Genomic DNA, 27,684 nt, shown 5'->3' on the forward strand with positions numbered 1-27,684 from the left:
CTTTTTTTCTCAGGGAAAAGTCCCCAAAATGCAGAGTCCAAATAAAATAACAAGAAACATAACTGACCAACAGTTTTGGTCAAATTGTTTACTAGAGGAATTCCGCTGGTGGATTTACAACCCTGCCGGCTCCACACGTGCATTGTTTCCATGGCCATGCAGAGATTTACACAGATCTCAACGCTCCTTAATGAATTTGTATTGTTGCTATTTTCACGTCCGAAGCAAACTCAACAATAAATGCCACAGCGTTTTAAATCCATCGTCAATGTCTGGCCCCTCCCTCGTGTCCCGGACCTGCTGCTGGGCGATAAGAAGCGGCAGAGGATCGACTTTGTGGCTCCATCCGCGGGACGTCCGAGGGGTGGGGCACGCGGGCGCTCTTTAGAGAAGTCGATCGGGGGACAGCGTGGATGGTCGTTAGCGATGGGCAGGTCTCGTGGTCGCGGCGGGGGGGACGCGGCTGCCGGCTGATAATTGGCCGTGGGACTCGGCGGCAACAAAGCGAACGCAGCCCTCGTAATGAGATTAATGATGTTGTGTTAGGTCTTGTTTCGCCAAGGAGAGGATTATCTCCTAACAGCCTTCCTAAGGTGAAGGAAAGGACAATTACTCAGACACATATTCATCAGGCACATTCCCTATTCAGGCTGTGCGCCAAATGATGTTTCACAGCTCGGTCAGGGCTCATTCCAACAGAAGAAAAAAAGCAATTTGCACAAAACCTCAGTTGTGAGCATTAAGGAAGTCAAAGTCAATTGTTTTCAACCTGAGCGTTGCACAGTTCACATCGACTCCCGATCAAACACCTCAGCGTGAATATAAATATGCTCCTCGCGTGTGACCGACCCGAGGAGCACCGGTTCGGGGATTGGCAGAGATGAGGACCTGGGTGAATTTTACCGGGCTCTGCCCTCTGAACACCAGCACAATATTCATCACAACTGCCCCCATGACCACATGATGTGACTGCGTCAATCAATCTCACAGACAACTTCTGGGCAGAGTGGCGGTTTTGAAGGCCCTGACTTTGAGGCCTTCAACGATCGTCTGTCCTGCAAGTGTGTCGCTGCAGTCGGCATCGTTCAATTCTGATCTGATTTCATGTATGATGTAAAAATGGCCCCGGTCTGTCCATGTCGGCAGCCTTTGGGTGTTAAAGGGCTCTAAAATGGCAGTCAACACACCATTGGGTGACGTCACATCGAAGGTCAACCCTCTTATGTGCAGTGTGTGGTCAGAACCCAGAGTAGTCTGTCTGTACCAGCTAGTCACTTACTTACTGAGATCAGCCGCCTGCAGTGATGATTAGAACATCTATAGCAGACCAGAAAAAAAAGAAGCTAAACTAAACAGCAAATGGCTCCTTGCTGTTGTGAGGAACCTCGCAGTTGGACGATAATTTTCTGTGTGTCTATCAGGGTGAGCGACACCTTTCATACATATTGCATTAATGTGATCCATTGTTGTTGGCAAATTAGGACTTTAAAACCAGCATATTCAACAGCCACAGCTCTACTGAGCAGTGAAGTGTGCAACTATTGCAAATTAAAAGCCATGGGAGCTGAAATCAGCTTACTATTGTTTCAGAAATAGTCAGGAAATCCCACAGAAAAACGTTCCTTTATTGTGTTTTTATGGACAGTTTGCACATTTATGGTTCATCATTAGCAACAAGGATGTTTCATCAATCGTAAGAAAAACTCTCAAAGTTGCATTATTTGGAAATAACAAATGGGCATGAATAAATAATGATGTGAATAATTGTGGTTGTTTATCTAGTTTTTCCTCCCAGTGACTGAATTTGCTGTATACATTATAAATCAGTTCATTTATTAAAAACATATCCTAACTTAATATGGGGTCCAGTGTCTCCAAAAGCATCCTAGAGAAAAAGGTAAATCTTTAAAACCGTGAAATGCCACTATAACACATGATCAAGAAACATCATCAGGCTTTTCTTTAATAAAAATTGACATCAATCATCTAAAGGAAAACCTACGGAAGTGCACAAGAAAAGGTCATTCTCTTTATGGCACACAGAGGGGGAGAGGAGGGGAAAGATGGGGGGGGGGGAGGGCGAGGGGGGGTATAAATCAGGCTTATTATGCTCTAGAGAGCGTTTCGATACAAACTTTCTACTTACATGTTCTTTGTCAATTTTTCATCAACACTGAGGCAGAACAGCGTGATCACATTTAATCAGAAGTAACACTTTATTTTACAGTCTGTGTAGCTCATGTGTGCTACATCCCCTGCATTCAAAAAAAAGAAAAAAACGTATTGCAATGAATTATATTTGGGCTGACGTTGCTCCCCAAATACCCACTAAATTAGACACATTTCAGAACAATTTAGTTCATTTTAAATGCCAAATTTTGGTTGAAAGTTAAAAAAAGACTTCTTTTGGGGTTATTTAAGCTATTAATTGGCATTTTTAAGGAACATTTTATGGAAATATGAAAACGCTGTACACACTTTTGTGAGATTGGCAGTATTGAGCCACTGAAAGATACATTTTGATACAAATAGTTGTAGATGAATTACAGTCAAATTTGACTAATAGAGCCAACGTCGGGAGATTGGCGGCCAACTGATGACGTTCAGTTAGCACCGAAATTCAGCTGACGGGTATTATGACCGGCCTTCTTCAGCTGATGGTTCTTCAAAGACATTTTATTTTATATTTCAGCAGCAGTTAAACAACAAAAAATGTGCGTAGGAAAATCGTGCTCCTCCTGTTGTACACCTAGCAAAACCATAATGGAGCGTGAGATAGCATCTACAGTTACATTTAGCAACGTCACCATGGATGTATAAAGAGAGAGAGGATATATTGGCAAAACCCTGTAGTTACAACTTCTGTGTCCATCATTTTCCCCATAGAATTACATTGGGGAAAAGATGCGTGTAACACTTAACTTTCTAGTACAAACACTGTAATAGCCCTTATTTAAATGATTAGGTCCTACAAGTTGTAAAATACAGAGAAAGCCAAATCCCCTGTTATTTCATTTGGCAAAACGAATGCCCATCCGACCCACGGGACTGCTCCAACCCGCATGCTCATATATCATATCGGCTTGATCGGCTTAGTGTTAGCTGTAGGAGAAAATGATCAATATATTAGCTCTGACCTGTCAGTTTTAGGACCTTCTAATACATTCATGGGCTGCATGCCGTAAAGCCTGAATGTGTCCAAAGGCACAGCTCTAGTTATGCATCTGTCGGCTGAGATTGGATTTGGCATGTTTTTCTGGTCCTGATTCTGAGTTTAGTTCATAAATAGGATCAGTGGATTCTTGTTGGTCCTGCTTCAAGCATGCAAACTGTTGTTCTTGTGGCCGAGGTTGACGGTTGTGAGCACAGCAGTATGGACTCAATGGTTGCGGAAGGTATGGGTTATTCAATAGCCATATTTATTTATAATAGTATATATTTAATATGAACTATTAAATATTTGCTTCAAGCCCCAGAATACATCTTTTATTGGAATAAAACGCTGTACCCAGTTCTCTTTATACATCCATGTTTAATACCAGCTGCTTAGCTTAAATGAGATTGCTGCTAGCTATGTGGCAAAAACAAAATACAACTTACTGATGTTTTTTTTGAAGATTAATAATTTAAAATTCCTTTTCAATCTACAGGATCTTCCAAACAACTTTAAGCTGAATGAAGATGCATTTCTGCATCTGGAGGTAATCAAAAAAAGCATGTAGACTGACATGCCTTGAGAATTATATAATATATTATAGATTCATTTGCAATAGACATATACATAATAATTTATTTTAGTAGTTTCAAATATATTTGAAGTCGATCAACAAAAAAGGACTAAAAGTTTTACAAACTAACCTTAACTGAGGGTCCTCCTACTAGCTGCTTCTGAGGGTTCTTCTGCCCAGCTTCAGTCTTCACCTGCACACTAAAAAACATGCTCTGCTTTTTGTCAAAGTGGTTGTAAGTGAACCTCTGGTTTAAGGTTCTAAAATCAGAAATCCGAGCTCAGCTGTTACCTCCGAAACTAGAAGCTAACGGTGCTAACGAATCCAACGGCGCAAACAGCGAGCACAGAGGTGAGATGGCGGACCACCGCCACAGCGCGGTGCAGAGTGCCGGCCCTTAGAATCCCTTCTGAGGCACCCTGCAGGACCACCCTGCTGTGAAAACAAAGCAAGGAGAACGCTCTCCACCGTGTGTTGTTTGCTGCTATATTAGTGCTCTGAAGCCATTATAGAGCACCTTTAAAGGTGGATTTATCCAACTGCTCTTCGCAAGGTCAAGAATGAGCTTTCACACCCACAACGGAAATAGACTTGCTGTTCTTGAAATTAAACGCTGTAATTGGATTTAATCTGAAATAAGAGGTAGCTAAAGAAACATACTTATAAATAAGTAAGATGCAGAATTTATCGCGGCAAATATATTGCATCTAATTTAAACATATTTTCTTTCCTCCCATAGTTGTTGGGAAATAAATCTCATGAGTGAGTAACTTACTACGCTATTTCTCTTCTTGGGTTTTATACTTTAGTAGTCATCATTATAGGTCATACTATATTTAAACAGCTATTTTGCACCTTGGGACCAGTTGTGGCTGAGAGGGGTTTTGTGACACAACTGCAGAGCGTCCACAGCACAGAAGGATTGTAGAATAAAGTGCACTGTAACTGATTCACACACATCTTAAGGGTACAGCAGTTGTGCGCCGCGCACGGGCTCAGGGGCCCCTCCTGGGGTCATTCATCATGGGTATTATGTTGGTATTAATAGCCTGGGGTGAAATAGGTCTTCTCCGCCGATGGAGACGATCTGGCAACTTGGGTGAGCGCTATCTCACTTTTTCTCCACTTCTCTGGGCCTCCAGCTCCATTCTGGGCATCAAGTCTCCTCCAGCTTGTGCTGCAGGAGAGGTGGCAAGTGTCATCAGAATATTGGAACCCCCCTCCTCCCCGTCCCCATCCCCACCTTCTAAATAGCTCCCTGTAATATTGTCTGGTTCACTAAGTCATATTTCTCTCATAAATTCCAGGCAGATAAATGATCTCGTCTCCGTTGGCGATACAATTTAAATAATTTGTGGTAATTAAGGCAGTCTTTCCATTTATAAACAGAACATTTAAACTCAGTAAATATGCTTGGATACAAAAAAAGAAAATTTAAAAAAAGGAGTTGTCCCAAAAAGTCATGTTTTATGCTCGCACCAACTTTTCACGTTTTATTCTTCAATCTCATTGGGGATAAAAAGTCTTGCAAAGTTCCTGTGGATCTTCCTCTCCCCTTCATCAGATCATCCTAAATCCCACGCAGACCCCCTGGGCCTCGTTGAAGCCTGGGTTTCTGGATTTGTAGCAGACCGAAACCTTGCTGTTGGGGGGGTTATACATGCACGGACGGCACACTCTTGTTGAGGACCTGCGCCCTCATCACCTGGACGCTGGTCATGATCTTCTTCTGGTGGCCCATCAGTGTCACCCCGAGCCGCTGGATGTCCCTGCACGGCGCACACGCATAGAAACACACAGAAATTGAAGTTGTAGCGATCCATTAACAGGTAGTGGCCATCGCCTTTATGTACCTCAAAATCCAACACACAACAAGAAAAAAAAGAAAAAGATGAAATCAATGTTGCTCTGTAACTGCGGGATGAGCTACTTAAAGGGCAGTGGAAAGGATTCATTCGCATCTAGTGGTGGCTTTGCAGATTTCAACCAACATAATACCTCCAACCCAATTCTCAAGTGTCTAGAGCCGGGGTGCTCACAAGCTACTTTTCAAGCAACCAAGTCATGGCGATCTACCTGCTGCTATCTACTATTTTGGGGCCTGCACAAATTGATAGAATCTTCCATGATTAGCTTTCATTTGAGACCAAACGGACGATTTGCTGCAAGAGGACCAGAGGGATTTCACGTACACTTCATAGGAAAGATGATGATAGTTGTGAAGGACGGACTTGAATGCCGTTTGAAATAGAAGCTCTGGAGGGTTCATCTTATCTTTTGACTGGAGCTCACTGGAAGATGCTCGTTAGATCGCAAAACATAAAAAAAAGGGAAATGCAGAAAATGACAATGATCTGTCTAAGAAGACCGACCCCTCTGATCCCCCCGTCACCATCAGCACTTACCCTTGGTTCATGCTCACAACGTGTCCCAGAGTTTGGTAACCACCTGCTGCAAAGTGGTCCTTGTAGCGGCTCATCTTTATAGTGTCCAGCCAGTCGTTTACTGAGTTACAGCTACTGAAGTCGGGGATAGCTCTGTCCATCAGTGGAGGACTATTTAAGCTGTGGGACACAAAGAGAGAGAAAGAGACAGATTGACAGGGAGGGGAAGATTAGAGGGAGTCCGAAAATAAGAAGAGTGAACAAAAAGTGAGCAAGAGGCAGCGCAACCGTGAGGGAAGGGGGGGGGGGGGGGGCTTTGAAATGTTCTAGTAGCTAAGGCAGAAAATCAATAGTGGTTCAAATGATGGAAAAGAGGTGGTGGCTGGGGTTGCAGGATGGCTGCTTTGGGTAGATTAATTCAGGGAGGAATCCGGCTCTTCCTTTTCCTCACACCGACATAGACGCACGGCGCCGCGCACCACTAGCTCCCTGGGACCCGGGATCCGAACTGAACAATTTACGCCGGCGCGCCTGCGGCCCGGGCGTTCTCTCCAACGTGCTGCCACAGAGTGGCCGCAGATCGATCTCAATATGCGTCCATCAGGAACGAGCTTATTGGATAACCAACGCGGCGGCTTGGCTTCATTTACTCTGGAACTTTGAGGGAAACTTTTGGACTGCAACTTCATCCCACTGCGCTCATGTTTGAAAGCAGCGGGATGAGATTGGATTCACCAGGACGGCTATTTAGCAGCCTAACAGGATCGTCTTCTTAGCCCCACGCAGGCGACGTCCCGCTTTGATGTTTTGCAGCCTAATCACACAAACCAATATTTGATTCAATGTCGGGCGAAACCATCTGGCACAAATTGAACCGTGCGGACCGATGCGAACCTGCAGAGTGCGTCCATGGACTTGAGGTTCTCCGGGTTGCGGATGAGCTTGTCGAGAACGGTGACTATCTGGCAGAAGCGCGGCCTCTCGTTGCGGTCCTTCTGCCAGCAGTCCAGCATGAGCGTGTGCAGAGGGCCGGGGCAGCCCATGGGGGCGGGAAGCCTGTAGCCCTCCTCCACCGATTTGATCACCTGCGCAAAAAGAATAAGCACGATGATCCAGGATCTGTTGGCGAGGGAGGGAGGTGTGTGTGTGTGTGGGGGGGGGGGGGAGGGGGGGGGTAGTCTGGGAAAGTAACAGCTCTCACGTCTCTGTTGGTGAGGTTCCAGTACGGGCGCTCGCCGTAGGACGTCACCTCCCACATGACCACGCCATAGCTCCACACGTCGCTGGAGGAGGAGAACTTCCTGTAGGCTATGGCCTCGGGGGCCGTCCAGCGGATCGGAATCTTCCCGCCCTGTTGGGAGAATGAAGACAATTGGCCGTGGTGTTTCAGGCTTTCTTTGGTCACACATCCGACCAATCGTTGCAGAATAAAGGCTTAGTTTGTCTTTGTTCTGTATTCTCTTATCATTTTCCCATGAAAAGACCCGAGCCATCAAAGAATGCACGCAACAAAAAGTAGACTCTGCATAACAGCCTGATATATTTTATCTTTTAATTCAAATATTTTTCCTCTTTACTGAGCTCCATTATTGTCCAAAACCTATTTTAAAAAGTAAATGAGCCCCATTGCTGCACTGGTTGACATGTTTCCATCAAGCTGCAAATGTGTATTCATCCCTCTATAAAAGAAATAGTACCCAAAAATGTATTTATTGTGGAGTGTCTGTGAAAATGACTGAGCTTCTAAAATAAAATGAAACTTATACTTAAAAGGTTTTTTTAATATATATTTACATCTATTAGGAGAGTGTGACGCAGGGTCAGTGCCAGTGTGATGCATTGTTTATTCAAGAACACATTTAAAAGGGATTTTGATTTATAATTTTCTTTATCTAATTACACTACACTAATCCATAAAATCAGAAGTCACCCCAGTGAGTTAATCGACATGAACATATAGAGTGAAAAGACACTCTATATGTTCCCTGTAGTTAAAATATTAAACAAGGCGCATGTATTGCGGCGGCATGACAAGAATAAACTTGCAGATCTCAGCAAGTATATGAACTACTTACACAATACTCTTGATATAAAAGTGACACTTAATTAGGTCGACGGAGGGACGTGTCACTTCTTAAACAAACAAAGTGCTCTCAGTGGGTTATTTTAAACATTTGAAGGTTACTCTCAAGACGCAGCCTATTACACACACACACACACACACACACTTGACATCCTGCTAAACCATTAAAACTTCAGAATAGAATCCTGTAAACTTCAGTCGCAATCTCAACACAGGCAGCTTCATCAAAGTGACTTTCCAAATTCCATGCTGTAGGCGGCTTTTTATTCAGTTCCAGACAGTAACGAGAACCGTGTTTATCATCAGCCTTTATCAGCTGCTAATGTCCCCATGACGCTATATGGCCTGTAACACGATCATTAACCGTTCTTTCCCCTGAGGCGGCATGTCTCTGAGTGACGCTGTCTGTAATCTCATCGCTGTGCTTTAATAGACTGTAACAGACAAATGTGTCAAATGCAGATTTCCATCGGCTGGGAGCTGATAGCATCGCACACAGCAAGGAGCTTTGTGTTATCTTATAGTGAAGACTTGGACGGCTCTCTACAGGAGCACCTACAGGGTCGCTTTGACTTTTCTCTCAGTTCATCTGACTTTGATTGTGTTTGTGTCACTTTCATCTTCGACTTTAGTGGAACTGCACCTCTTAAATAATAGTCATTTAAGAAAACGAAATAATATATTGAACGTGACAGCTGTATTATCTTTGGCATTGTCAAAGCTTTTGCCACCACAATCTTTTTTGAGTTTCTCAATCATGACTTATTTTTCTTTTGTGAATCAGCTGGACTGGATGGACAGCTGGACTAAACACAGGGTGGAGCTTCCTTCTCTTCCTTCTTTCACTCCTCTCAGGGTTTGAGCAATCAAAATTGCTTTTGTTCCTCGTCGGAGGGTTAGGTGGAATATTTCATGTACTTCTCTAGCGGTTGTGTTTTCGTACCCATTACTCGTGATTCCTTTAAAGAGGCGTGTGCGTGTGCGCTGGGTCGGTGCTTGCCTCGATGTGAAAACTCACACTGGTGGTGTATGCGGCGTCTGGGTCGTCCTCCAGCACCCGGGAGAGGCCGAAGTCAGACACCTTGCACACCAGGTTGCTGTTGACCAAGATGTTGCGGGCAGCCAGGTCTCTGTGGATGTAGCCCAGGTCAGAGAGGTAGGTCATACCAGCCGCGATGCCGCGCAGCAAACCCACCAGCTGGATGATGGTGAACTGGCCATCGTGCCTCTAGTGGGAGGAGGTAAAGCAAAAGAGAAATATCATGAGGGAGGAGGAAGGGAAGAGAGTTTCAATGGCAGGGCACCAAAAAAATGAGTGACGATAGAGCAACGAAACGGACGAGGAGAGTGATGATAGAAGAGATTTTAATCAAGATAGAGAGGAGAGTACAGATAAGAGAAAAAAACATGACAGGGATTTGCTTTTTAAGTATTAATTCACGGTATCTTCATAAAAGCAAATACTGGCGCTGTTTGACATTGTCAATGTGACACAATGTTACATCAACTTGTATCTCGTTAAAGGAAACTTTCCCATTTGCTGCTCTAAACCGCTAGTGCCTAGCAACAATGATTCTCTGATAGATAGCGAGTGACATGAAAGGAAAGTGATGTCGCTATCCCATGAAAAAGCATGTGTTGAGAAACAGACTCCAACTCCAACAATCCCTCGGAAACAGATCTGCTAAACTTGAATTGGACCTTTGTGATGGTTGCTAAGAAGTTGTAACACATTGCTTTCACCAGCTGTAGACTTTTTCTCGCTAAACAGCAAAGGAAAAGATGGCCATTTAGTCAAAAACAGAACAGAAGAACCTCTCAGTAATGAGACAAAATCAAAAAGCAAACAGGAACCTTTTACTGCTTCAATACCAACCCTGAGGAAAGAGTCCAGAGAGCCGTTCTCCATGTACTCTGTGATGATCATCGCCGGTTTGCCTGAGGGAACAAAACAGGAACCTTCAGGCCTCCCTCCTGCACCAAAGCAGCCCAATCTCATTCTCAATTAGCGTTTGCTTTGTCGCGCAGGTTGATCTGCTAGAGCCTAGATGCAACCGGCTCTAACACATGACTCTGACCTGGGAGATGTTCATGTCCCTTGTGAAAACCCACATTTACTATGACTAAAACACTTGAATGGTCTGTAAATTGTCCCCACCACACAAATATCTCTTCTGTAGTTGCTTTTGGGCCCAGCCTCAAGTGTTCCTTTGAGGAAGCTTTGTGTGATCAGTGACCACTTCTTTAAATTGACGATCAACATTGGTCAACATTCATTTTGTGGATGTAAAAGTTGTAAATATCAATGAATACTTTTTCTATATGAGAGAGACAGCTAGTACTTTCACATAGAGGCACTTGAACCATTTAAATTATAATTCTTCAGCCACCTCAGAATAACTGTGTGCTGACCTCCAGCCAAATTACGAGTCAGAAAAAGATTTCTGACTGAGGGAGCAAACTCTGTGAGTTGTCTTTTTGATTGATTGTTGATTTTAACCAAAGTGGATGAGGCTTGGTGAAGCCTATGTAGCATAAAATCTATTTTATATGTATTAAATATATTCATGCTCACAGTCATAACTCAATAATCCTGCACAAAACTTAGTCGACACTGATTTCAGGTTTTGTCAGTAGCATACTTTGAGTGACCACTCCCTCCAGGCGAATGACGTTAGGGTGGTCGAACTGGGCCATGATGGACGCCTCTGCCAGGAAGTCCCTCTTCTGCTTCTCTGTGTATCCCGCCTTCAGGGTCTTCAGGGCCACAGGGATGTCTCGCTTCCCCGGGAGTCTCATGCGTCCATAGCACACCTCCCCGAACTCCCCTGATCACAAACGCAACAGAGGATTTGATTTCTGCACTAATCCACTGGTTGTGTGTGTGTGTTGATCGAGCAACACACACACACACACACACACACACACACACACACACACACACACACACATACATACAAGCAACAATTTTCTGCATTATTATTAAGAGAAATCCACATGCTTGTGCAAAAGTAGAAGTGAGCAAATCCTCCATCAGCCTTGTTGATCTCACTAATTCCTATCAGGGAGGAACATTTAAAGTGTCTTTCTCAAGTCCATGCTTCTCTTCATGTCTGTCTGCAGGACATCCAGCAGCACAATGTGTTGAGGAGCCGACCCAGTGTTTATTCCTGGCCCGTCTGAGGAGCTCTGATTGACAGCTCCACGCAACGCTCTGATTCCGCCCTGCCATCCTCCCCTCGGCTGCACACCGCAGCCTTTACACTGGCCAATGATTTTAAGTTCGCCCCGGCCAATGATTCTAGCTCTGTGTGTGTGTGTCTGAGCACGGGTTTCACCTTCTTTTTTTTTTCCTTTTACCTGAGCCAATGATTTTCTCTATTTTGATCCTGGAAGCTTCAATTTCTCGGGCAAACTCGTGGACCGCCTGGCAGGGGTCCTCGTACGTGTGTGGATCGATATAGAACCTCGCGTCGGGGAACGACACTAAGACAAACAACATTAGCATTTGGTCACATGTCGGTGAACGCAAGGAAGCTGGCTCACAGAAAGAGACAGAGAGAAAATAAACAGTGAGTGCTCCTGTGATCAGTTATGAAACACTGTCTGCTCCAAGGATGAACTTTATTACATGCAGTATGATCAATATCTGCGCTTGGTGGTTATAATTGAGGAGTGGAGCAAAACATACCGTGACCGTTCTGGTAATGCATCTTCTCCTCATCAGAGTCCTGGAAGGCTTTGCTGTAGCCACAGTGTCTACACAAACCACACCCACACACACACGCACGCACACACACACACACGTACACATAAACATACAGTGACATGAATACAGGACAATACTGAATCATTTGTTCATTCAAACTAAGCTCATCATAATTAATAAATCAATAGTTGTTCAGAATGAATCATTGACTTCAACACAGCTATTCATCACGTAAGTAGTTAGTGAGTTAAGGTGATGAGGAGCAACCGGTCAACCTGTTCTCTCGGTTAATTAGGTTTTCCACCTGCAACAAGGTGGAACCCAGCGTTCTAATTAATTAAGGATCCCTTTCATATAAACAGACCTATTTCTCTAGGTATGCTGTGTACAAATTTAAATCATTTAACAACATTAAACAACAATGCTCCAGAGGAAGAGTGGACACATTCCAGGAGGGAGTTTGGGAAATGGTTTACACACATGGCCTGGGTTGGGGATGCTGTAGATAACAAAAATACTCTCGTGTTGAAAGGAGGGACCAACACGACAAACCAAATAATCAGCCTGATGGACTCTTCACCTTAAATTAGCGTCACTATGTGCACTGTGTATTTTTGGAAGCTATTTGGCCTTGAAACAGGCCCGAGTTGCTTCTGCCAGAGATGGGGACTCGAGTTTGAGACTCGGACTCGAGTCGCACACACGGTGACTTCAGACTCGACTTGAGACCCGTCCTCGAAAGACTTGAGACTCTAGTCGGACTCGAGCTTTGGGGCTCTTGAGCATCTCTGGCTTCTGCCTCATGTAGGCGCTGTTTTTTGTCTCAGTTTAACAGTAGGTTGGCCCATCTCCCACATTTTCAGCACATTCATTTAAACGCTTTAAACGCTAAACTCCACCATCAGTGAGGCTTTCCTTTTCTTATCCCCTGTCTTAGCTGCATTAAATACGTTGGATTCTGCAGTCGAGACAGCACGCTCAGGCCCGGATAACACCGAACAATTCTTCCCCTTTTAACAGAATGGGAATGAGAAGCTTAATATGCATTGAAGTATGAATTAATTAAGTAAATTGGGATTCATTATTCAATGTAGTATTCCAGAGAATTTAATTTTAAAACATCAAAAAAAGGTGGAGATGGGTGGGGTGGATGGGATAAGTGAGAACGAATGGTTTGCAAGCTACTAGACATGAATCAACATAATTAAATACACTACGAGATGGAAATTACAACTTAGGAAATTCACTAAACAAGGCGCTGAGGACGGGGAGGTTTGAGGACCATTTCAACATGATGAGTGGCTAAAGGTGTTTTAGCATCTCAAAGGGCTTAAATGACCCCAATTTTTGGAGAATAACTGTTTACAACCTCACTTTCATTTGACCTTGCAGCCATTAGCACAAACAGGGATGAACACAGAACTGGACTTTTAAACACAAGCAACATTTACACAAAGAGAGATAGGTAGCGTAAGAAAGTGTTCCACACACAGCAGCGATGGGTAGTGTGGTAAAGTGTAGCCTTGCCGTTTCCTGCAGATGATGATGGCCATGAAGGTGACCAGGCCGGACACCAGGGCCATGCAGATCCAGATGATGGTCATGGTGTTGTAGCGCAGAGGAGCTGGAAACACATGGACGCACGGCTTCAGTTTCATGGTGAAGATAGAATTTGCAGTTACATTAAAGAGCTCAGCATTTTCTAATTACCTCCTGTTTGCTGTTTTGAAACTGTGTGCATGGCGGCATCTTAGCGCGGGGATATTCAGCTAATCTTGTTAATCTCTTTTGAAAGATCGAATGTTGTCCCAAACTTGCAAGTTCTAACAACCGTTCTCTGTGCAGGATTTAGTTTGGCAAAGGAGTGGGGGTGCAGCGTTGTTTTTCAATATTTGTTTTAATGAACAAAAAGTGTTCCAACTCATGCTGGTGATGCGTGACTAACGATCCCACTTCTTTTCTTTGCACGATCTCTGCAGCATTAAAGCCCTACGATTGGCCAGGCGTCCATGTGCACCGTGCTACTGGAAACCTGATTGGTTCGGGGCCCTTTTCCCCAAACAATGGGCTCCCCTGACCCTGACTGCTCGGTGTTCACGTCTTACCTCAATCAATCGTCTCTACCTCAACCAGCTGAGCATAGGGGGTCCTTCCAAGCAGAGTAGTGGGACAAGTAATTACGCGGTGGTGAGGTGATAAAATGTCAGGACAAAACAGCTGTGATTGATTCTCTAACTAGGAGATGAAGAAACGTTTTACAAGTGAGAGCTGTAGCCTGCTGTTGACAGAGCAAAAGAGTACTGGAGTGAGTACTTTGCCATCCATACAGCCTTCAGTTAAACACGGTTAATATAAAAGCCTGAAGGATGGGTAGACTGACTACACAGATCGCACGCATCTAATGTCGTTTTCATTCATTCATATTCTTAAAGACTTATTGATTACCCAGCATCAATGGGAGGAGGAGGGGGGCATGCACATGTCTTTTTTTTCAGAGTCAGTATCAAGAGGAGCAGTCTGGGTCCAGTGAGCGGCAGAATGAAGGAAGACTATTAGTCAGTGAAGCAGCAACGGGACTCCGACCAGGCAGGTGGTCTAACTTTGCAGACCTAGTGTCAGCTCCGCAGGTTCTCTGCCAAAACCCCTATTACAAAAGAAAAATGTTGGACTAAAAGTTGTTCAACTTTCGGTGTTGTACCGACATCAGGTGGACAGACTCATGAAGACTTCTAGCACCCCCCCCCCAGTGCTGTGTTCAGCTGTTTGTAGCAGCGATGGGCTGCAGTTTGGCTGACAGGGGGGACACTCTAACAAAGCTCAGATCGATAAAACAGTGGGATGAACCAGGGGTGGCTATCAGCCTTGCTGACACTAGCCCAGAACCATGCTGTGCAGTGCCGGCTTGGGTTTAGTCTTTTAACACAACAAAGTTACCTTACGGGACTGTTTCGAACTGTATCGAACAACATTGGGCCGCTAAAGGGTCCCGTGGCTCGGGGTAGGCAGCAGGTTTCCACACACATTTCTGTGACACGATGTACTCCCGTTCCTACGAACATGTACACACCTGCTTTCCCCGTCTGGATCTCCACATTCTGGCTGAAGCGCCCACAGCCCGCCGACGTTCTGGCCCGGACTTGGAAGATGTACTTGGTTCCGGGCTTCAGCCCGGATACCCGGGCACTGGTGTTTCTTGACTTCAGAGTGGAGTAACTGTGTGCTTCATTCTCCTGTAACAGAAAGAACTTTGTTAAACAACGGTCTGGTTCAGGTTCAGATAGGCCACAATAACACATGAAAAAAGCCCAATCAGTGTGGCTGATGGAACCAAGTTTCTTCTGAATAAACCTACACCTGAAATAAGAGATTTTTCATATCATTCCATCGTAAGAATAAAAGGATTTTTGACAGAGTCTTGTACGAAGTGGCTCATCTGGAACAACGATTTGCTCCTGATGAGCACTGCACTACTTTTTCCCACCTTACAATACCTGCAGGGAGGTCTTGGTGCAGCGGCAGTCTAGGGAGTTTCTTTGAAGCTATTAGTATCTTGGTGGATATTGTCATATCACGCTGAATCTTTCGCTTACTAACAGCTTCACTAATACCAGACTCTAGATTTCAGGAGCTGTTTTCTGTTTCGTAAATGAACCTTTTCTGCCACTTAAACTGGTAGATAATTGCTTCCGACATCTTTTGAAAAGTGACAGGTGCTTTGAGGATTATTTATTTCCTTTCAGCTAGTTCATTTGTGGGGCCTGATTGCTTGAAACGTGAAATCCCACGATTATACCACCTTTCGAGGAATAACAGTTGTGATGACCTGATCAACGACAAAGTTTATCATTAAGTATCATCGTCATCCATCCTGCCGTTGCATCTTTGTATGTGTAGAAGGTAATACATGTTCAGCAATAATAAGGAAGTGCAAGGTGCATCCAAACAGCAGAACGAGTGAATAGTTCATGTGTCCCCTGAAACGGATAAGAGCCTAATTAAGAAGAAGAGCCTGTTGCGGAAAGAGGCATTTTTTTGTCTTCATTATCGTCCTGTGTAGTGTGCTGCAGCTGCTGCGGCTGCTACCCTCGCTGTGACTCACTGTTCTCTAAGTTCAGCCGTATAGAAACCTTAAGGAAGCACATGCTGACTTGTCCTCTTAAAATCCCCCCTGCGGATGTCTCACCCCCCCCCCCCCCCCCCCCCCCCACCCCTCGAGCGAGGCCAGATTAAAACTCCAGCACAAGAGACGAGCTAATCCTCCATCACCTCCCCAGCACCGTCCTACTTGTTTGGCTATGAGACTGTCTGTTTCCAGGCTGCTCCCTTAGCTGATTGCTATCATCACAAACACAGTTTCACACACACACATGCACGTTAGCGGTCAAGGTAATTAAGCCCGTCGCGAGGCTTACGCGCCGCCAGCCGCTTGCTGTCCGCGTCGCTTTCACTGAGGTGGAATCCATGCTGTCCCAATCCTTCTCTCTCGACCCTCATTTCCTTTCAATTAGCTGAGCCGCCAGCAGCACTTTTTATTATTGGGATTAAGTTATCTGGAGTCTATCTAACCAGTGCGCCGCATCCACAAAATGTCTTTTTCCAGCCCTTCAAGGCAATAATCGTATGATCAGGTCACTTCTGCTATAAACTGTGTGTCCTATAAACTATCCAAACTGTCTGAATTCATTGGAAAATGAGCAACTCCAAAACCTTGAGCGTTGCAGATGCTGCACCGGGCTACGGTACCTTCTCGTAGTACTTGATGTCGTACTCCAGGATGACTCCGTTGGGCTGGTTAGGCTCGTGCCACAGCAGGATCACACTGTTCTGGCTGGCGTTCTCCTGCCGGATCGCCATCACTTCAGAGGGGGCTGCAGAAGAAACGGGGGAGATTATCTCCTCGTTTATTCTATAGTGAGGTGGCATTAAGAGCTAGATTTTATTTGTGGCAACATTAATCTCAATGCAGATAAAGTGATGTTACTTTTTGTGTTGTGCTGAAGTACTTTGTACTGTTTATTGACTGACACGTTTACTATTCCTTACAGAAACAAAGCGTGCCCCAAACTGTTTTCCATTATCAGCAAAAATTTGTTGTTGAGGCAGCATATTTGTGCCATTTTGACACTCGCTAAATTTGGCAGTGAGAGTGAGAGGAGCAGTGAAAGATATTTGTGAGATAAAGGACTAAACCACATATGATGTGGCAGTAAGTGTGTAACCAACATGCCCCAACTGTGCAGTTTCTTTTGCATTCATATATGTTCTTTAGGTTAATTTACCATGAAGAAGAAGAAAGTATTCTTTATTGATGCGCTCAGGGAAATTATATAACCCATCTCACACAGTGGGAACAGCGTGCTGCCAATAAAGGCGCCTGGAGAGCAGTCAGGGGTTCTGAGAACTTGAGCCTTGAGACATCCTGGATTCCCACTACAGTGAACAAATCATTTACGATACCACCGGGTCTGGCAACTACTTTACATTGACCATGAGACTTGTGTTTAAAATCATTTCTGCATATGAAAGCGAATCGTATAGGAGGTCAAAAAACCACAGATGCCCTTCAACATGTTATGCTGTCCTATGGTCATTTCTTGCATTCCTGTGGGATAATGTCGCTATTAATTTATCAACAACCTAATATTATACCAAGAATATACAATGAAGACTCTGACACTTGCAGGGACCTTACCCAGAAAAGGGTGTATTCTTAATTTCAATCAGGCCTGTGTGGACCAATTGATCTTGATAGGTTAACATCCACATTGGTAGATGAGCCCAATGGAAATTTCATGAATTTTCTTTTTTAACTTGGCCACAAAACCATTTGGAACAGCATGGATCATGCTCATGCTGGTGTCTCTGTGCCACTGAGGTTTTAAAAGCATCTTCTCTGTTTGGAGAAACACACTGTTCTGTAACATAATGCAAGATACATTACAGAGCCTTCTCCCTTTATCCTTCTGTGGCCACCATCACAAGGCTCTACATAGTAGGAACAAGAGTCCTTAGTGTCTCCAACCCTTCCTCATTGGCAACTGGCCACATCCAGACTCTTGGTCACGACCCTTTGACCTCACTTTTGTTTTGGCTAAATATCATTGTTGGGTAGAGTAATTGTGTCTTTGGTGGTCGCAAGTGGGATGGTTTCCCAAAAAACATCTCCCCAGATCTATACTCTTAATTTGACAAGGGCTGTTGTTGAAACTCTTAACACTTAACGGGAACACAGCAGAAGGAGATCGAGCCCTTGGGAAATGAGTCGCTGACTACATGAAAGTACAGTAATGGAGTTAAAAAAACTACGGAGTGGAAAACATTCGACCCAAGGGAGAGCTCTGGAAGTTGGGCTTCACCTGCATAAGGATTGGTGAAAAGAACAAAACCTCACAAACCCGTGGAACGACATCCTTAGAGCCAAGAGAAGCAGCTGGGAAACACACGGTCATCTTGGCGGATCTTTAGTTCTACACAACCGTCAAACGGACTCGCCAGTGATGCTTTCGCTTGGCTGAGTTGATCGCGATGATAATGAAGAAAGTAGATATATATTTTAAATCATGTCCAGGATACAAGCAGCACAGAAGAGTCTCGAGCAGCAACACACAAACATTGTCAGAAAAGTGCAGGAGAAGAACCCCCTCAAATATATCACGCATGTCCAGATGTTCTGAGAACCAGACAGCTGCAAAAGGGCAGATCAAATGTCTTGTTCAAAGGCTTTTATTTCTCCATGTAGAAATTATACTAGAATAAGGCTTCTTAAAAAACACAGGCAGTCTTTCTGTTAAGCAATTAGTGCCAAGCGCCAATCAAAGACATGGACATTTCACGTGATGGATTGTAGTGCTTCTACATGCTTTGCACTTTCACTCAACCTTTTCCTAATCAGAATTATCTTTTCATACAATGAATCTTGCTCTTGTTGCATCGTATTACATTTTCACAGTTTACACCATTTCAACCATTAGATTTTGTTAATATAAAACATGTTAAGGTTTGAGGCGCTCCCGTCTCTAAGAGGCAGTTTCTCTCCTTCACGATGACACAAAAGAGGCTGAACATCTTCTTGTGCAGTTTCCTCAGAAAGCCCATGGGAGCTTTGGGCTTTGTAATGTTTTGTTCCTTGGACAGGCCCTAGTGGAGGAAGGCTTTTTTCTGCGAACAAGGATGTACGAACTTGCCACATGCAGGAGAACACACAGGCTTGTGTGTGATTTTGTCTACACCGGGGGGGGGAGATTACCAAAGTTTCTCCTCATAAAAGAGTCCCTGACTTCTGTGACATGAGCCTTGTCCCGTCACCGTGTCCACCTCAAGAGAGGAGTAAGCTGGAGTCTGGTGCGCAGGGCCAGAAGAGAGAGAGGCTACAGGAAAAAGGAAAAGAGGTTTGTGAAGGCCCGTGGAAGAAACCCAAAGCAAGGCCAGCGGTCCGATGGAAGGGCTTCTAATGGAGTCCAATGCTCTGAGCAGCAAGGAAAAGTCAAGAACACCGAGGAGGAGATGGCGGCCAAGGGAACCGACTTCAGATGAATGAGATCTTGTGTACACAGGTCTTAAGTCGTCATAATGGTTTTGAAAAGGTCTTACTGTCAAAAGTCTTCAGTTTAACTCAACTAAATGAATCGAATAAAATCAAAACAGTTGGAAGTTATTACTGGTGAAAGACATTTTCACTGATTCCCAATCTATTTGTGGATCTTTGGGAACTGTGAGGATCAATAATTCAAAATCTTCAGAAAGTAAACACATAGTGCTTTCGCTTTTTAATGATTGCACCCGGGATAAAAGACCTGCCATTTTCACATCAGTACTGAAGTGTGGGTTTACACTGTTTCTTGGCTTCTTATTTCTCACAGCTGAATCAGTTTAACGGCCTGGCTTTATTCTCCAAATGCACAACTGAACAGATTCGTCGGAAAGGTTTTTTTTTTGCTCAAAATTTAGATGATTGATTTAGTTTTTAGTGACACTTTGAGTGACACTTTGGACTCCATGAATTACATGAACTGTGGCTCCACGACGGGCAGCATAACTCAAGTCTGGGGCTCCATAGAATACAGATACCTGCTGCCCTCCTAAGTTTGGAAAGGAAAGGCCTTCACTGTAATACAACGACAGACCGCTTGCTGAAAAAACCTTAGAATAATGATGCTGTCCGAAAAAGGAACCAAAATATGGATATATCCAAACTAATACGTACATAAGTATTCATGTTTCACCATAATCATTGACTGAATGAAGGCTTGAGGAGTAATGACCCAAGCCTGTCAAAGAAGGCCGTGTCGTTAAACACACCGAAATCACGGAAACGCCACCAAACTAAATCAAAGTCTGTGTGGGTTTTTCTATACTAAGAGCAAACAACCTGTCACCTAGAGCACCCCAAAACCTGAATTTCCAACCTGACTTGGCTGCAAAGTTGAACCGTATCATGTCTGAAACATGTAAACTAAAAAAAAAACTGATTAACTACATCACGTTGGGACTTTGTCACTCTTACGTACTGTTTAGTAGGCGAACAGGAAGGGACCCCTGAAGTTGCCCCAATAATAACCCTTTTCTTTATACTCTTAATGACTTTCTTTTTCAGTATCATTTACCTAACGCAAAGGGGCGTTAGGTAACGCCTTCAGCGGGAGGTCGACAGAATGGAGCTGTGACCCAGACCGGCGAAGGATGGACAAACTGCTGAGTCGGGAGACAGGTCTGCCGCGGGCCACGTTCTCTGCATCGTGCCATAAAATAAGCCCACTGTTTGACACTACCCTCAATCCCCAAAAAGAGGCCTGGTGTGTTTGCAAAAGTGAACAGTCTGGTGTAGAGCAAAGCATTTTCATTTTAAGATATAACTGAGTATAGCTTTCTTAGTTTGATCAAAAGAAATAACTTCTAAGAACATTGTATCACTTTGCAGGTAGCTAAGCCCAGCGGTTGAAACAACTGAAATCCTATTATCTGGAAAATAAAATTGTTACAACAGCAGAGTCTGTCTTTTGTTCAACGATGCGCTTGATGTGCTTTTGGACTTCGCTATATGAGTTATTGGAAATGTTTGGCTCACACAGGTTCATACAATGAATACAACTCTAAGCACAATGGCTCCTAAATGCATAGGTTGGCAACAGAAATATAGGCTTTAAAAGGCTAAATGCCAAAAAATATGGATTGAAGAAAAATATTTTATGGGATAAAACATTGTGAATTTGATAAACTGAGTGATAGAGCTGATTTAAGAGGCTCTTCCCTCCCTTGATAGATATTGTCACGGCTCCACCATGAAGCCAGATATGATATGTCTCGGCTACAATAGTTCATTCACAAATGATCAGTAAACACAATATGAAACTCATTGAAATAAGACTAAATGTCACACATAACAGCAGTTATGGAGCAGGATGAACATGATAATACATTGGTATACAGTATGTTGCTTCTGTGCACTTACTCAATGTAATTCCAATATTAACTTGCTTGGTTTAAGCTGCTGAGGAAATGCTCCACTATGTCCACCAGCTGGTCTCTAAATGTCTGCTGTTGGGGGGGCTGAGCTGGTACAGTACATTGGGTACCCAATAGCAGTTAGATGCGATCGGAGCACACCGGGAAGTGGATACACAGTGTTTTAAGTACCATAAAAGGCCAGTGTGCGCCATTAGCCAAAGCCTCCAAGATGAGAAACCGTCACAGCTGCGAACCCTACCTGCCTGGTTCGTTGTGATGTTGACCAGGGCGTAAGGCGACGGCTCGTTGCTCAGGTGCGTCACTGCGTTCGTGGCGAGGAGGCGGAAGGAGTAGTTGGTGTGAGCCACCAGGTTGAGCACCGTCACCCAGGGCCCTGTCAGCCCACTCTGGCGTGGAACAAATCGAACAGCTGCGCTTCCCAAGCGCTCCACTATCCCACCGACGCTGGCACTCGCCCCTCCGCCTGCCTTCCCACCACCGACGCCTCCCGGGGAGGATGCGCAGTCTTCGCAGGGCCCTCCCTCCCCCACGCACTTCTGACACAGCACGCTGTACTTGAGGTCGCTTCGGCCTCCGGTGTCCAGGGGGAGGTCCCACTCTAAATTGACCGACGTACCATTGACCGAGGAGATGACGTTTACTGGAGCAGACGGAGGGCCTGGAGACAAACAAGGAGGTTCAAGTTCATCGCAGACTCCATCAAGAGGAGATCAATTATACATAGTTGCTATGTGTGTGTGTAGGCCCTCGCCTCTGGTCAGCGTGTGTTTGAGCTTACGGGAGCATGGAGCCGCTGAGGGGTCATCTGCTGTTCTGTAGTACCTGGAGTCACATGGGCAGGAGAGGGCGGCCCTGGTCTCCGAGTGGCTGTGTTGAGGACATTTACCGCACAGGCCATCGCCCGCCACCGGTTTATAGAATCCTACCTCACAGGCTGCAGAGAGAGAGAGAGAGAGAGAGAGAGGGAGAGAGAGGGAGAGAGAGAGAGAGTTAACAGAGTAAAGGAGAGCTCTGCCAGAAGGGGGCTGTGCAATAGTCACTCGGCCAGAAAGGCGTCGATCACCCCCCCCTTTTGGGAAACCCGTGCTACCAACTTCAAAACGTTGTCATCTCCTCCAAAGCAATCATTTTAAGGACATCACACCCCACCCCCTCCAAATCTATGTATAATTACAGGCCTTGTAACCGTAGAGACCGCGGAGCAGGGGAGATGAAAGTCGTATTTCTTTCAGCTCAGATTTGGGCTGAAAAGGCTGTGCACTGTTGATACTCCCAGTGAGACCCCCTTCAGAATCCAGACCGCGTTCCAACCTTATTCAGCTCCTCTGATACGTATTCACTTTTAACTCCGCACTGATTAATAATGGAGGGCGCTCTGATAAATATATTCACTCTTTCCAGGCGGTTAATAGGCTTGTGCCATGGTAAATGGGGCAGGGGTAAACCTTGCATACGCTCACAGAGCAGAAGACGAGGGGCACGCTCCTGTTTGCTCTTCCTCGTGAGGTTATTTTTGCTTCCCCAGAATGCTGAGTGTTGGTTTACAGACGTTGGCTCTCCCCAACCTTTCACTTGTTAAAGTTCACACCAGGCCATTTTAGGTGCTTGGACTTCAAAAGGTGCTGAAAGAACCATGAAATTGGATAACCAACATGAGTGAAATCATAACAAAGCAAATCATTAAAAAAATGTATTCTGGGCTGCTGACTGATACATTTTTGGATGCGTTTGATTATTAAACATTGCTCGATTCAGAAAGCTTGAAAAATACACATGCAAAAGTTCACCATGGCTGAGCAGAGTGCACACAAACACAAACACACGCATCAACCATGTGATTAGATCTCTAATGATTTCCTGCATAATTGTTTTTAACTTGATAAGCTGCATTTTTAGAACCGTTTTCTTTTCATTTCTGTTTTCTGTTGAAGTGCTTCTAAATGGGAATGTGAGGGCACTACGAAGGGTAAGTGGGATTTAAAAATGTACCTGTCTGCTGGTCAAAGTGTGCTCACCTGTCTACTCACCTTTGCACTTTTTTGTGTGCTAGAGCACTTTACTTCACTCTAGGGACCCTCACTTCTGAACATAGACACTTCTGCTGTTCCCTGATAAAAGACAATTGTTTTTTCTGGCCCCTTGCTCCGAGAGTGCCTGCCATATTGTTCTAACAACATTACTTAAAAGCATTAGTAAAAGCGTGCGATACACTAGATTTTTATTATTGAATTTTAAACATAATGTAATCGTTGTTAATCACAGAACCATTTTGCGATTAATCAAGTTTTCATCATTTCAACATTTGTTTTATCTTCTGCCCAGTATTAAATGAAATAATAGTGTAAAAGTGTTACGAGAGGATAGAGAGAGGCTGAGTGAGACATGAGATTTTCATAATAGTGACCCTGAAATATCATGCTTGAATATTTGTTTGCTTTTGGATAAAGACAAGTTAGCACTGGACATGGACATCCAGAATGTCTCTGTGTTATCTTTAATCATTAAGACCATGAAAAGACATGCTGGCATTTTTCTTTTTCATTTCACTCCACTCCGGACTTCTGGTGGTAAAATATCACCACAAACAGAAGCCAGAACCAGCTTACAAAGATCAAACAAAGATGGTTTGAGGTACTATTGCACTACACTAGACTGATGTGCAGCACGTCTGGAAGGAAAGTTCTTTCTGACTTATTCAATCAACGGCTACGTTCCACTGTTCTATAAATGTTATTGAATAGATTCAACACTATCACATTCATGTCAGTGGTGGTGGTGCATGGAGTGGAGAGGATGTGCTGGGAAGTGCAAGGTTGGTGGTTCAAACCCTGGCTCCTCCATGTCATCCATTGTCCATCCAAGTGTCCATGAGCAAGAAATACAACCCCTAATTGCTCCCTGGGCAAAATGTAAAACCATGGGCTAAAAATGCAATGTAAGTGGCTTTGGTTAAAAGCGTCAGCTAAATGACATGTAATAATATTGGCACAACCATGCCTTGACCCGTGACCCGGACGCTCCAAGGAACCTTGTAAGGTTCTGTGTGTTGCATTCAATGACTGAGAATTGTATGTTTGCAGGGAGCATAGAAATGTGTTTTGGAAAGCAGTAAATCATGCTGTTTTTCTTGCATTCAATAAACAAAAGAGAGAATGCATTGTTTTATGTAACTTCCTTATTGACCGGAGGTTGCTGACTGATTGGCACAAGATCAATATCATCACCTGACCTCTGTGTGACCTCTGCGTTTGGTGGTGCAGCTGTGGCTCAGTTAACAGGGCGGTTTGAAAAGTATCCTCAAGCGAGCCACCAAACAACATATGGCTTCCATAGCATTTTCCTCACAGACCGCTGCTCCTAAAGGTTTAGGATGGGTCATCTTATGTATCAAGGTGACAATCCAAATTAAGTTGAAGTATACATGTTTACTGAAATATACTGCAGGTAATTCAAGATTACATTTTTAGTTGAGGAATCCCGACAAGATGATGATAACAGTAAAACCTCAGTAATTATGACGAGGTACTTGAAGTTGTTCGGTTACACTAATCCTGGGTAAATAGGACAGGGAGGCAGAAAAACACAGGACCTAGGATGCTATTTGTAGGGCGAGACTCACTTGGGAGGGGGTAAGAACAGGTGACTGTAGGTTTAAAGAGGGACATGTGGAACTAATCAGCACGGGGCAGGCGGTCAACCGTGGAGGGAAGAACATTACATTACATTACATTACATGTCATTTAGCTGACGCTTTTATAAGCGACTTACAATTAGTGCATTTCAACCATAGAGATACAAACTCAGAAGAACAAGAAACAACAAGAAACAAAGACGAAACAAGAAAGTGCAATTTTGGTCTAATAAGCCGTTTCACAACTTGTTATAGATAAGTGCCATTATAAGTGCTACAATTGGTTAGTGTCTTTAGTCAAGGTAGAGTCTAAAGAGGTGTGTCTTGAGTTTTCGGTGGAAGATATAAAGGCTCTCTGCCGTCCTGATGTCATCAGAGAGCTCATTCCACCATTTAGGAGCCAGGGCAGCAAAGATTTGCGATCTTGCCGAGTGTTTTTCTCAGAGAGGGAGGAACAAGCAGCTTGGCAGATGCAGAGCGGAGTGTGCGGGACACACAATGACAGAGAGGTACGTGTCTCACTTAACTTCGAGTTACTTTCGTCGAGTAGTCATACACAACCAAACTGCTTGGTTAGTGATTCCTTTTAGATAAGAATAATCGTTTTATTTTAATAACCAGTTTCAAGCTGTAATCGAGGAATCAATAACTGTAATCAATGATTATTGCTACAGTTAAACCAGCCTGAGTTCATAAAATCCCTACATGTCGCTAACCTGCAAACTGAATGTCTTTGGACGGTTGGAGACAGTGATCACAGGCACCGCTGTAGAGGGAGGTTCCAGGATGTACCAAGTTAAATAAAGCTTAGAAGAAAATTCAGACAGAAAGACTGGACAGGCCGTACCATTCCATGGTGGCCTCCTCTCTCCCCGGGGGCTGATTAGGGGCGGGGTCAGGTAGTACCAGCCAACCACACGTGGGGGCCGTTAAGATAAACCAATTGCATCAGTGCTGGCAAACGTTAAAAGACTGTTCTCTTTCTCTTTGCTGTCAGTTGTCATTTCAGCGTGCACCAAAGGCGACCCGCCACCACCCCCGACACCTCCAATCTACAGCAGAACCTGGCACATCAGGAGATTGGAGCAACTTATTCTCTACCACCATCACCAGTGTCTGGACTCCCAAAGGGGGCCTCATTTCAGCTCGGCATACCGGCCCCTGGTCTATCCTACAAGCCCCATTTCAAAAACAACATTTCAATATAAAAATATATGCCTGTTATGAAAAAGCATTGTTCAAATTTCAAGTCAAGTCTCCCCGGATTGAAATGATCTTTAACAGCATCCAACAAAGAAAAAGAAAAAATGTTTCGGTTTGCCCAGAACAGAATTTCCCCAATATTATTTATTATACTTAAGTGTTTGTTTGAATGAAATATTTTAATGAAACGGATTCCTCAGTGTTCTAGTAATAGAGAAAGTGGCATTGGTTGAGAGTCTGTAAGTCGGTAAAAAGCGTTCGCCTTTCCGTGTGTGTTCACGTGTGGGCGCTGGCGTGTTGCTCCGGCGTGTCAGCACCTGTCAACGCAGTGCGCTCGCTACCTGCAAATTTGCATCACAATGAATCTTAATAGCCATGTGTGGCGTTGTGTGCTGACCTTGATTTATTCCCTGTATAAGTGAGCAAATAAATACATTGAAGGAGAAAAGGAAGAAAGCACATCGTCGTTCCACCGTGAGGAGCCCGGGGGGAGGACTGGAGGGGGGGGTTGTTGCGTGGGGGATCTTAAAGGCAACTTGGATGGTCAGAGCTCACGTTCGGTGCTGACTGAGAGACCGCTCCACTTAGAGAACATCTAGAAACCCCTGAAGAAAAAACAAACAACCAATGCATTTCTTCGTCTGAATATTTTTTTAGGGTAGTGGTCCCCTATAAAGGTATAACGCACCAAGTCAAGATATTGGATGAAAGATAATAAAGCCACATAACCATAGGGGCAAAATGGCGGCTTCGTGGCTGGAATGCAGACTCCCTTGGTTGCTTCTCAATGTGGGGTCCATCTTCTTCTGCTTGAAAAAAAAATGTCAACCAGTTACAGTGCTAAAAGTTCAAATGCCAGAAATCCCACACAAATGAATAATAAGGACAGGGTATAGACAATTTGTGATGTCTGTGCATGGGGGGTACTTCAGCTACAGTATGCAACCAAGAATTTCTAGAAAAAACTACTAAACTGGGTCTTAGGACAGCAAATGTTTCTTCAAGCCTCCCCTAAACAAGAGCACAACTCAAAGTTATCTGTCTGCTTCTGGAACATACCACACCCGTAGTGTTCTAGACCTCGCTGGGTATCGACCTCAGAAAGAATCCAGCGCGTTTTGAAATCCGCCGCCGAGCCGATCTGGTTCCCCGGGGAGCGCCGCCGAGCCGCTAACGAGCCGCCGCAGCTGCCCGAGTGATAGATGAACGTGTCGTTGAGATCAACTGTGGAAATGGGACACTCGCCATCCACGTTGTCCCTCCTGTCACGTCACAAAGTCTAGACGCTAACATCTGGATGGCCTGCTCGGCCTCCGGCCCACAAACAAGTCGCCCTCTAATTGGAGGAAGGGCGGATTCACTCGTGGTACTTCTAGCGTGGTGATGAATGGGACGCGTGTAGCACCCTTTACGGAGGATAGATAGATAGATGGCTCCAGCCCAGAAGACATTCAATCATTACAATGGGGACAAAAACCCTG

At 44.4% G+C, this 27,684-nt stretch overlaps 1 protein-coding gene across 2 annotated transcripts in view; it reads right to left on the reverse strand.

Moving 5' to 3' along the window:
* Positions 1-1,604: 1,604 nt before the first annotated feature.
* epha8 (eph receptor A8) overlaps positions 1,605-27,684 on the reverse strand; it is a 75,148-nt gene continuing 49,068 nt past the window's right edge. The window contains exons 7-20 of one of the 2 annotated variants that reach the window (XM_037490511.2): positions 22,148-22,303; positions 21,608-22,027; positions 16,648-16,772; positions 14,972-15,134; positions 13,432-13,528; positions 11,887-11,954; positions 11,556-11,681; positions 10,838-11,023; positions 10,072-10,133; positions 9,214-9,423; positions 7,314-7,463; positions 7,007-7,197; positions 6,134-6,292; positions 1,605-5,497 (exon numbers count right to left, since the gene is read on the reverse strand). In XM_037490511.2, the coding sequence (XP_037346408.2) occupies positions 5,383-5,497; positions 6,134-6,292; positions 7,007-7,197; positions 7,314-7,463; positions 9,214-9,423; positions 10,072-10,133; positions 10,838-11,023; positions 11,556-11,681; positions 11,887-11,954; positions 13,432-13,528; positions 14,972-15,134; positions 16,648-16,772; positions 21,608-22,027; positions 22,148-22,303 (2,228 nt within the window). In that variant the 3' untranslated portion in view covers positions 1,605-5,382. Of the gene's footprint in view, positions 5,498-6,133; positions 6,293-7,006; positions 7,198-7,313; positions 7,464-9,213; positions 9,424-10,071; positions 10,134-10,837; positions 11,024-11,555; positions 11,682-11,886; positions 11,955-13,395; positions 13,529-14,971; positions 15,135-16,647; positions 16,773-21,607; positions 22,028-22,147; positions 22,304-27,684 lie in introns of both variants that reach the window. The other variant, XM_037490509.2, reaches the window with a different exon arrangement.

This window comes from Pungitius pungitius, chromosome 8 (assembly GCF_949316345.1).
Source record: "Pungitius pungitius chromosome 8, fPunPun2.1, whole genome shotgun sequence".
Lineage (NCBI taxonomy): Eukaryota > Metazoa > Chordata > Actinopteri > Perciformes > Gasterosteidae > Pungitius > Pungitius pungitius.